This window comes from Polyodon spathula, chromosome 11 (genome assembly GCF_017654505.1).
Source record: "Polyodon spathula isolate WHYD16114869_AA chromosome 11, ASM1765450v1, whole genome shotgun sequence".
Classification (NCBI taxonomy): Eukaryota; Metazoa; Chordata; class Actinopteri; order Acipenseriformes; family Polyodontidae; genus Polyodon; species Polyodon spathula.
This window is the reverse complement of record NC_054544.1, coordinates 19,768,152-19,780,277: the sequence shown is the minus strand read 5'-3', so window position 1 is coordinate 19,780,277 and position 12,126 is coordinate 19,768,152. Positions and strand designations below refer to the sequence as shown.

The 12,126-nt window shown below is 38.1% G+C and overlaps 1 protein-coding gene across 5 annotated transcripts in view; it reads left to right on the top strand.

The window, feature by feature from the left end:
- Window positions 1-12,126, top strand: part of LOC121322875 (collagen alpha-1(XVIII) chain-like) — a 101,992-nt gene that overhangs the window by 64,952 nt on the left and 24,914 nt on the right. For all 5 annotated transcript variants that reach the window (XM_041263346.1, XM_041263345.1, XM_041263347.1 and 2 more), the window contains 6 exons: window positions 1,417-1,955; window positions 6,291-6,374; window positions 6,978-7,028; window positions 9,793-9,907; window positions 10,904-10,987; window positions 11,668-11,798. In XM_041263346.1, coding sequence (XP_041119280.1) covers window positions 1,417-1,955; window positions 6,291-6,374; window positions 6,978-7,028; window positions 9,793-9,907; window positions 10,904-10,987; window positions 11,668-11,798 — 1,004 coding nt within the window. The remainder of the gene's footprint in view (window positions 1-1,416; window positions 1,956-6,290; window positions 6,375-6,977; window positions 7,029-9,792; window positions 9,908-10,903; window positions 10,988-11,667; window positions 11,799-12,126) is intronic.

Here is a 12,126-nt window from a genome sequence, read left to right as displayed (position 1 = left end):
AAGTATCAAGGGGACTGAAAACTGTTTTCAATCATATCTCATCTTTCCTAGCATAAGACTAAAAGTTTAAAAGCTTGGCTTCCAGTCCTTGTTTACATTTTGTAGGTTTGTGGACCCCACCTGAGTTAGTATATTCCCAGTTCATCCTGCACATACTGTAGATCTCTTTGAGTTCAGGTGTGGTTCTAAAGCCTACAGCACAGGACCATCTTGTGCCAGGTACTGTAAATATGGTCTTCCATTGTGGAATACAGAGGATTCTGCAGAGAAGCCAAAATGTATTTGTGACTGCTTAGGTAGAAATTGTTCCTTAAAATCTTCGTTTAAAAAAAAAAAAGGAGTCTCAATTTGGGACACAAACCATAGTGCTGAAACTAAGCAGCTTTTCATGTTGCAGATTTGACAGTTGAAAAGCGCAAGTGGATAAATTCAGCCATCCAAACATAACTTCTAATTCTATCCAGCTTGGAGTCTGCAATAAAAATAACAGGGAGTGCCTGGTTTATACATTTTATCTGTAAACTCAAGGGAGAGTTTTTGTTTTCCCTGTGGCTCTGCTCATAGCTGCTGTGCAGATTGGGGTCAGTCAGTTTATTTTAAATATATGAATGGGAAGGAGACTGTAACGGAGGTCCTGCTTTGATTTGGGTTTCTTGCAGAATAGTTGTTACTGCTGCAACATGATTTTTGTTTCAGGTTTGAAGAGGTTAAGACTAAAACTGATACTGCACGTTAGAGGGCGATATTCTGGAAATACTTTGTAACATTTAATGATGGTTGTGTCCTGAGACTTTCCGTTGTATGTATTAATTCTAATTTTCCATTCTCACACTCACATTTTGAAGCCTATTGGACTGGTTTTCTCAGGGAGTTGCTGAAATATTAATTTCCACTCCAAGTTTCCCATGTTGGGAGTTAGAAATTAGTTGTTAGAAATTAGGTTTTAGAGGAGTATTTTTGTATTTTTAATGTATTTGTGCGTGGCTTCCTTTGCCATCAAACTCATGTTGATCTTTAATTTACTTTTTGGGCTTCTCATCTTGCTGGTAAGTTTAATGAAGTTTTGTAGGAACACTTTAATTAATATGGGTACCGTATCTTCCCCTCCCTGTCAAGGACCAATTTTAATTAAGAACTACAGTTGATCTATTGCTAAAAAATGAATTGGTAAATGTTCAATGTAAGTTAATCCGTCTAGTGTGTACACAAGACAAGATATACTGAGATTTTGACAAATCCTATTTGGTGATTTGTTTGATTTCTCCTATTTTTTTAATAGACTATCCCAATAACTTTTCTTAAGAATAGCACCTTTGGCAGCATATCGACAACACATTGTACATAATTACACCTTCTTTTAAATCAAAGGGTATTTACAGGATGTGTACTTAAGTCTTTTTTGTTTTTCTCTTTCAGATGATGTAGGTGTATCCCTACTCCAGTTGATAGGTGACCCGCCTCCGGAAGAGATCACCAAAATCTACGGTCCGGACAACAGTCCAGGCTATGTGTTCGGCCCAGACGCCAACACAGGCCAGCTGGCTCGTGCTCACCTGCCCAGCCCTTTCTACCGGGACTTCTCGCTCCTTTTCCACCTGCAGCCGACCACCCCCAAGGCAGGCGTGATATTCTCTGTCACAGACCCCACACAGGCATCCATGTATGTGGGTGTAAAGCTGTCCGCTGTCCAAGCAGGCAAGCAGAAGGTCCTCTTCTACTACACAGAGCCAGGGTCCCAGACCTCCTACCAGGCAGCAGCCTTCAATGTTCCATCTCTAGCCAACCGCTGGACACGCTTCGCCATCAGCGTGGAGGGTGAAGAGGTGTTCTTCTTCTTGGATTGTGAGGAGTCTGAAGCAACCCGCTTCGAGCGTTCACCCGATGAGATGGAGCTGGAAAGTGGCGCAGGGGTCTTTGTTGGTCAGGCTGGAGGAGCAGATCCAGACCGATTTGTGGTATGTGGGTTTCTCTCTCTCGCACACACAATTGTAGTTTTATACTCAATATCTTAAAATATTTGAGGAACTCACCATGCAGATTACATGTTCAATCCTCATACTATTTAAGGGTCAAAGTAGCCTTATTCACCACCAACTTCCAAAGTTAGTTTCTAAACATCTCTGATATAGTAATATGGTCAGTGCATGACTTTGAAGCTGTAGAAAAGTTACATATACAGTACATTAATTTCCAGTTGAAGTTTTCAAGATACATATAAATGACCCCAAACCCATTTAAGGAAAACTGGAGTGAACTACTTTTTCAGTTGACCACAAAGGATCAATTTGTTCACTTCTTTCCCCTTCCTCTGTAAATCCAATTGCTAGCCTTTTTGACCTTTGCTGTGAGCTGTAAGAATGGTGGGTGACCTTCCATTCCCTGGTGGCACCACAGAAGAGGAAATGTCATGATGTGTCAAATGAACTGAAAAGTAAATTATTTTATTACACTTGACATCTGTGATGGCGGCAATCCTGGCCATAGGCTTTAAAGATTTCCAGCAAGCTTTGAGGTAACACTTGGGACATGCACAATATCACTCACACCAGAGCTTTGAATGGAACCACATTCCTATCCATTTGTATGTTAAAATCTCTCAGCACCTCGTATTGTTGGGGGTGGTAGTGAAAGAAACATAACTCAGCTTGAAGAGCAAAGAGCTTACCAGCTGTCATTGTTAAAAAGGTCACTTGTCATTTAGGGGGTCTAAGAATTTCAATGGAAATGAGTTTGTATATTTCAAAGACCCCAGAGGTCTGTATCAACTTGCAGAGTTTTAGTTAAAAGACTAAGATATAAAATAAGTGAATGTCAGTAAAATCTGGCATACTGAAATGGCACATTTCTACACACATACTGGTTGGTGTCCCAAAGATTCATTCCTTTTCTTGATTTTGAAGGAACTGGGCTTGCAAGGATTCAGATTTCAAAGTGTCATTATAATCAGCCAGACAAATGTCTATCCCGTTATCGTTTGCTCACTGTTGTTTCTACTTCTGTTTATGACACCTCTCAACCTCTCTTCATTAAAATACAAACCTATGATTATCCCATGTACAGTACGTGTAGTAAACCATGCTTATCTGAATGGCAAGTTTGAGTCGGGTTTAAAGTTTAAACAAAGCTCTATAACTTTAAAGGATAAAGTAAAACTTATAAGAAACCAAACAAATTTTACAGCATCCGGGAAACCACCTGGATAGCATCAATCCCTTATTTTTCCGGGTGACCCCAGGATAAGCACTGAAGTGGTTGATTCATTCAGGGGGATTCCCCAGTGTTGTGCAATGCTCCCAGCATAGATAGGATGAACAAATCAACTGCTAAGCTAAGTAAAAAAAAAAAATGTTTCCGATGTACACTGATGAAGATACTAGACAAAATGTTTGTCTGCTTAAGTTTCTTACAAGTTTTACTTTAAATACCCATCCCAAAAAAAGGGTCAACAACTGGGCAAGCATTTCTGAGTGTAGGTTCTGGGTACAAAACAAATTAGATCCAACAGAACTTCAGCTGTGTGTTAATGTGGGTGAACTCCCTTTGTTCAGCAATATGGAATGTCTTTGTTTCTGTTTGCAAGAAAAAAAACAAAACTTTTTTTTATTTATTGTGTGATGCCATCCAAAGATGAAAGGAAACTAAGGTCACATTCTTTATCTAAGAAGGGGCTGGCCAACCCTGGACCTGGGGAGCCACAATCAAGCAGGTTTTATAGGTAGCCCTGAAATCAATTTCTGAAAAATGTAAGCTGTTGATCAATCTAGCAAGTTAATTTGTTCAAGTAAATCAGGGGTGGTCATCTCTGGTCTGTGGGAGGTGCAGGGTGTTCAGCTTTTTGTGCCAAATTATTTCTCTTAAATTGAAAAAAATACTGCTTAACTAGTCAAAATGAAAAATGAAATAAGTCTTTAGAAATTGATAGTTAAGATTTTACCTATAAAACCTGCTGGACTGTGGCTCTCCAGGACCAAGGTTGGCCAGCCCTGTTCTAAGGAATTTGTGATCAGTTTTAGAAACAGACAAACGTACTATACCCTTTGTTTGACTAATAACAGACTAATTGTATTTCTTCTCATCTATTTTTCTGTTTTTAAATTGTGTTTTTTTTTTTTCCCGTTGGTAAGAAACTTTGTGATTTTCGTCTTTTATCTACATACAATTGTCGAAATGTTTGTATTCCCTTTCTGTGTTATACAGATGCCTTGCTAAAGAGCAATTTTGTCAGGGTATGAAATGTCATAATTAACTAATTTATTATTCTTGTTTAGATTCACTTTGTATGTCATTTTCTGTTTGTCACCATCCTGTTTATTTTATTTTAAACTAACGCACGCCGGTTGTCTAAGGGCTTTCAAACTCTCTGTTCAGCTGCTAAACAGAGTGTAACCATTAACCGGCCACTCTGCAACACAGCCTCCAGAGGATGTTAGAAATGCCGCATCTGTTCTATGTTGTATTTCTTACTGATATTTTTCTTGTATGCACTCAAGAGTTTGTAACAGGGGGCAAGTTATCACTGGTGTACCAGCTGAACCACATGTTTGAGAGACCACATGGGTGCTTTTTAAAAAGTGATGTACAAATTGATTTTACACAAGAAGAGCACTGCACTGTTTGAGATAGCAGTGATGAAGACACAGCATTAGAATTACAAAATTTGTGAAGGTGTTTGGGCCACAATAACAAGGAAGACCTCTATTGCTAGCACTACAGTATGCTATTTTTCAATATTGATGGGCAAATTGGTCTTTTGTAGGATTGTGTTTTAAAGGAAATACTTTTTTTGTTTTGTTTTATGACCATGGAATGGCATCCACTTGTGGCCCTCATTAAACTGGAAACCTCCCAAACCAATGGCACACACTGCAACATGAAAAGATCTCCAGCATTAAGATTTTATGGTGATGGTGAAAGGGCTATTGACGCATTCAGAAAAGCAATACTGTACAGTAGAGTTAGTGGGGCGGCTTTACTCACCAACTGGAGAAAGCTCCTGCTCAGCCTTCAGTTATCAGTTTAGTTCCCTCTTGGTCCTTGTACCCAATGGAGAAGTTATTTTGTGAAACATCTACGTATGTGTGGGTTTTATATGCAAATGCCATTCCATAATGTATATCTTTGCAAGTGAAAAATGCTGAATGCAAATAAATTATTCAAGTTTCAAAGACAGATGGTGGGGAGGGGGTGGAATGAGAAAGTGGGGGGGACACAAACGCTCAATTAAACTGTTATAAAGAACCGTTCACAGTTTAGGGGGCATAGTATTCTGAACTCTGCCCAAAGCATTTTGGGAAAGAAAGGTTACGTCTGTGTTACCAGTAATTACAATTTATACAAACCCATTCCTAGAACCTCAGTAAGAATTCACTTTAAAACTAAAAGCACTTCTTGTTTTTAATGAATTGATTGTCATAAATGTACAGCATAAAACACATTTTCAGATGTCAGTCTGACCAGAAAAGTATTAGCATGCTAGCCATCTGCACAAAAGTTTTATCAGGGTACAATGAAAACCTTTCACTGAAAAAGGGTTAGCTAAAGCTGTAGGATTTGAATTGGCGGAATAACGAATAGATTACAATTGCAATATGTAATAACCATTGGTTCTGTCTTTTAAATATGAACGTATACTGGCCTTTGTATTATGTTGATTTTACATGTGCTGTGAAGCTAATCAATCTACATCGTCACAATATTTTGGTTTTTATTTTATTTTTTTGTCATATTTATGTACGTCTATGGCATCAAAAGTCCCAACATCCCAGGAATAATGATTGATGCATACTTTACTGGCAAATGTGCCCATTACCTTAAAACATGGCTTCCTAGAATGCTGCCCCTCTGTCAAAAAAATTCAAAATAGTTCCATTCTTTTAAATGGTTATTCTACTCATTTGACATTGTTTTAGTACGGATCTGGCTCCTGTACTACATAAAAATGTCTTTACTTGGTACCATCATACACCAGAGATTATATAGATTGTCATTTTCACAAAGGGCCACTGTAAACTTGAGAGAGACGAGAATTATTTTATTTTTGCCCTTTAACATCCTTAGATGTATGGCTGGCACGTGAATGTGACATTGTGATAAAAACACACAATCAAGGGCAATCCAAATGGTTTTGTTTGTTCTTTCCATTAACTGTTTACTATGGCCTAGTCAGGATCAGGTATCATTCATGCACTACCTATGTCTACTGGAACTGTGAATTTTCTGGGGCCTTCTACTGTAAATGGTCTATCTGGATGGCTGTATCCTTGTGATTTATAGTGCCACTTTGTTTTTAGGGTGTTATTGCTGAGCTGAGGGTAGTTGGAGATCCCAGAGCTGCTGAAAGACACTGTGATGAAGATGGAGATGATTCTGATGCTGTAAGTATTTGTTAAATGTATTGTTTTATTTATTTGACCTCCCCAGAACTGTACAAGTAGTCCAAAGTAATATAACGCAGACAGCAGCATCACAAATACAGCACATATTGCAGTAGGGTCATTCCAGCCAATTTCTGGGTTTCCTCCATTTGTAGTTAGTACATACTGTACACCACTTGTGATGTACAGCATGCAATAAAAATAAATGTAGTATCATTTTTATAGCTTGTTTCAAGGGCTTTCCAAAAAGTAATCGGTTGACTTGGTCATTTTACATAAAGATTTAGCAGCAACCCCCCCCCCCCCCCCCCCCCCCCCCCCCCCCCCCCCCCCCCCCCCCCCCCCCCCCCCCCCCCCCCCCCCCCCCCCCCCCCCACCCCCCCCCCCCCCCCAGAAGTACAACTTCAAAAGCAACACATTAACATCAGAACTCGCATATTAATTGGTCAATTGACAGCTCTACATAACACTCCAACAAATTGGGATTTATTCTGTTGATCTAAATGGCAGTGAATCTTAATGTGGTACACATCTCTTACATGGTCCAGTTTGGTAATAGGATCACAGGTTTTCAATGCTAACCACTCTGTTTTCTTTTGACAGGCATCTGGTGATTTTGGAAGTGGGTATGAAGAGACACCGAAAATTGAAACGGTAACTATTTCCATTTAACTATTGCCAGGTTCTTAAAATGACTTGTACAGTTCTTATGCTATATAAATGACCGTACCTATGCTTGTTTGTGCTGTTTTGTCCCAAATAGAATATTTCACAAACTATTGATCAGCTGAGAGCCACTACAAACTATTAACTCTTTATTTACCTACAAATACATTTTGCAGACTTTGTGTATTATAGGAATGGGCCATTCGTTCCACTTTACTGCTATCATTGTGTAGATGCCGGCAGCAGCATAAACCACTTCCTTACAAGAAGCTGGTTGCAATTGTACTGGTATATTGGCTCGGATTTTACAGGACACTTGTCGCTCTTTCATTTGTAGATTACAGATCAGCAAAAACTTCTATCTGTAGCCGTGCAGGTGGCAACGACATATTAAATTTGATTTTCAGGTTGTGTGGTGTTTGCAGTTCAAATTTAAAACCTTTTAAAGGGGTTTGGATTGCTGTTAAGATCAGATCTGTTGCTGGGAGCTGAGCCTTTGTTGCAGGTTGAGCAAGGCTGAACTGATTCACATTGCCAAGCCAACAGATTTAGTACCAAAACATCCTGCACAGGTGGAGGTTGGGATATTTTCCAATATGCTAGATATTTTTCTATCAGCATTGAAATCAAATTATTATTATGCCCTTTGGACACCCCACACTTTGTAATTAGTAATAAACTAGAATGCAGAGACATGCCTGGTATAAATAAATAAATAAATAAATAAATAATAACAAAATACACACAATGTGTCCTTAATTACAAGGAGCAACAGATGTATATTTGGGCCACAGGGTGCAACTATAATTCTGCTCAGTTAAAGGCGTTTTGAATTTGTTGTAACAGGATGAATGGTTTTTGCATTCATTTGTGTATTCAAGCCATGATAATTTGAGGCTGAACAACAACAACAAAAAAAAACATCTCAAGAAGACGAATATTTCGCTAATGCATTTCCAACTTTGTGACAGTGTACTAATCTTTATTTCATATACAAAATTCCACTAAATAGCCGCTTGCTGTTTATATAAACTGCACGGTATGTTTGCAAATGGACGACACATTGACATTCTAAGCTTTTCACTTTTTTCAAGCTCACTGTTTGAGATTTTTTTTTCATAAGCGTAACAGCTGCCTGCTGAGAGATGTTGACTTTGTGTGAGGATGCTCTGCATATTTCTCTGATTTGGGGTTGTACGTTTCTAATTAGACACTTCCCACCCTGGAACATTAATTGGTAGTTTTATGGTTCCAAGTTCCCCGCTTCCCACACATACCAACTGCAGCTGGAATTCAGTGGCAGGTGGCGTTGTACAGCTCAATATTGACAGGTGGAGTTATATTGTAACATTGGGCAGCAATATATTCATCATGGGAACATTTTAATAAGTACTTCCCAATTTGGAATTATTTTCATTTTGTATTTGCAGTCATTCTGAATTTGTGCATTTTCATCAAACATTTAAGTCTGTGTTCAAAAGCTTCATAGATTAGCCCAAGTCTCAGTATATATGTACAGTAGATGTGTTCCATTTTATTGCGCAGTTGATGTATGAATATCAGAATAAAAATTATTTGTAATCTGATTTTACATTTGTCAATAGTTTGCAAATGTGATGCTTTTCAGACAGGTAACAAAATGTGATAATGGATAATGTGTTACTTTTTGTTACATTTGAAGAAAATATATGTAGCTAATGTAGGACTTGGAAACCAGATAGCACTTCAGCAGTGCAAATCAAGTAGAGAATGAGTGGGTTCGATAGCTGGATCATTAAAAAAAGAATTCAAGCTGCAGCCTGAGCAAACCACAAAAAATATCTCTGTAAAATGTAAACCGTGCCAGAGAAGTAACTGACTGAAACTAGTTATAATTTAGTTTAAATTAACTTGTAACTGCAATGGATTTCTTCTTGAAAGTATCACAGTTGAAGGGGAATCCAAGCACTAGTCTTAGTCATTAGGTGTACTCCAGAATTGTCACTGTTGTGGGTATGCCACCTGAAAATTCATGATATGGGGTCCTTGGAAGTTATACTGCTAAATTCTACCCTTTATTTTTAGATTTGGACCCTACTAAAACTCACATTCTTCACATAGTAATTACTATTACTGCTTGCAGACCTGTTGTCAGTTGCAGACACTTGATTTAAAACTAAGTGTGTGCTGTCATGGAAGACATTCCAGCCTTTCATGGGGATGTGCTTTCCAATGTTCCTTTTGTTTGAGCTGGTTTGAGTGTAGTTTTGGAGTTTTAACAAACAATACCAGCCCAAAATCAACAAGATACATCTGTTATTGTGTCATAATAATCATTTCTGACTCATGTTATTTTAAATATTCTGTTTCTTAGAGCACGCAAAAGTGAATAACATTTAAAAACAAACCACCCCAGTTATCAATCTCGCTACAACAAGCACAATAGAACGAAGCAGAAATAATAAATGGAAACGATAAAAAATAGAACATTTAGGTTGAATGCAGTTTATTGGTTCTATAAAATCACTTTTAAACTGTTTTTTAAAAAAAAAAAAAAAAAAAAAAAGCAATCAAGAATTACTTAGCCCGAGAGATTTCTCTCTTCAGATCTTACTATGCTGTGAATCAAAAGAGTTTTACATTTATGGTACTGTAGTGTATTCAATACAAAACAGTAACAAATTATGTAAACATTTTGGCATTATGACTTAAAAATATTATTATAATGATGCACTTTTTTATTTATTTATTTATTATTTATTTTTAAATACAGGTGACTCCTCCTGCCCAGAGGCCATTGAAACAGCCCCCAGTGACAGCACCCTCTACGGGAAGAAAGGAGAAGCTGTCACCTCAAACCATTGCTGAGACTGCTGGAAAGCAGATAGGTGCGTGACGTCATTATGCCGCTGATTTACTACTCGTGTGTTGAAGGACCAATAATCAGAACTAAATATAGTTTGATTTTGGTATTAGAAAAGTGATTGCTGCCCTCCACCACACTCATTGTGCTGTATTTTTAATATACTTTTGCTTACTTCCTAAACTTCAAAGCAGAACAATGTGTGCAAAAATAATTACCCTTTTATGTTTCTGCCAGAACTGGAAGCATTGGCTCAGTTCGTTAACTCCCTGAAGCATTGCTGTGTGAGGTTGTGAAATTAAATTTTATACTGACATTACCGTATTCTGCAAAACTGTACTCTGAGCCTTTTTTTTCTTTGCACATTTAATCAAACTATGAGCGCCCTCTGGTGGCATGTGCAGGGTATGGTTCATATTGCATTTTTATTTATAAAATAAAGCATATACGATATTTCATGCCTACTCTACTAGAATGCCTGTTGGTATTTTATAATATTTATAAAGTATTGCTAACAAAAGGAGGAAACATATTTTAAACTGCATCCAGCAGAACAATGCTGGCAATTTAACACACAAAAAAAGTTTTGCTGTTTATATATTATGCATTGGCAAAAAGGTAAGTGTTGTATGTCTGTTCCAAGCATGGTGAGAGTGTAAAATGGACAATGTTCCATAGTTATCCTATGTGTCTTTGTGTGTGGATGTTCCAAAGTAAAGGTATTTTCCATAAATTGATGGCCAGCTTCTGAAAAGAAATACTAGTACTGTCACCCAGACCTGGCAAATCAAATGAAAGCATTGCACCGTGTCGGCAAGTTTCTGCACCATGACTGCTGCAGTTGGTGCTTTGGTTTCATTGTTTCGAATCGGATAAATGGAACACAGGATGTCACGTCTTCTGTCACTCCTTACCCATCCCATGTAAAAATAAATACAAATATTTAATACTCTGCATGTGTATACTTACTGTGTGTGCTTGTTGCTGTAAACTGTGTGGTTTCAATCTCTGTGCTTTTCAGTCGACTCTCAAACTCATTCTGAAGTGAAATCCCAGCCAGGTGTCCCGGGTCAAGCTGGAAAGTTACAAAACTCTGATACAATGGGTAACTATTCATTACAAATATAAGATATGTTAGCAAACCACCACACTATATACTGCATGAAAGTTCAGATATCATTTAGTTTTTTGTATTAGAAATGAATAAGTAAACACATAATATTTTCAGTATAAATAATGTTTATCTAAAATCATGTTGAATAATCAGTGATGAAATACAAAGCAAGAGAACCAAGATATTAAGTGAAAGCTGTTTATTAAGAGACTGTTTACCCCATTATTGTGAGTAAATAAAACAGACCACACACTGGCCAGAGCTTTGGCGGTCAGCTAATGACTCTTGCATATTTTCTTTTTTTTTCTTTTTTTTTTTGTTGGTTTGACCAAGTAGGACTAACTTAGAACAGATTCCTGTTTACTGTGGTGACCTGGGCAATATGCAGAAGAATGGAAACTCATGTGCCAGTGTTCCCAATCATCATGCTATGATCTTTCTCAGTGGATAGAGTGCCCCCTACCTGCCATTCATGTACATCACAGCATGGTGTCCACCTGTCCTAACGCTGACCAGGCCCTACGCTGTTAGCTTCTGAGACCTGAAGAGCCGTCTGTGTGGCTGTCGGCAGACTGAGAAATAAGATCCTGGTGTTAAACACGCTGAATGTACATTTGACAGTACTTGCATTTAACCACATGGTACAGTACGCAATGATCTCTTTGGCGCAGGTCCTGCAGGCCCAGCCGGTCCCAAAGGAGAGCTGGGGGAGAAAGGCGATCGAGGTGAAAGAGGGCCCCAGGGTGCAAAAGGAGAGAGTGTGGGGGCTGCAGGGGGCACTGCTGGTCCTCGTGGTGAGAAGGTAATAATATTAAAAACTGAAGCCTTATTGACACAATGGTGTTTTATGGTTGACCTGTGATGGTCAATAAGTGGCTCTAGCATTAAAATTGGAGTATGATAATTAAGTTTGAATAATTTGGTATGCCTTACTTGATAGTCCTTGGTGTTGTGAATTTTGTAAGTGTATTTATTTTCCATAGATCGACATGTCATAAAACAGTAAAGAAATGTTTTGTAATAAATGTTCGTGTATAAAAACTTCTAGCTTCTATGGCTTTGTAAATGTCATCATAATTCACAAGATGTCAGTTGACCTGTGGTGTATATTAGGTATTGAATTTCTGGGG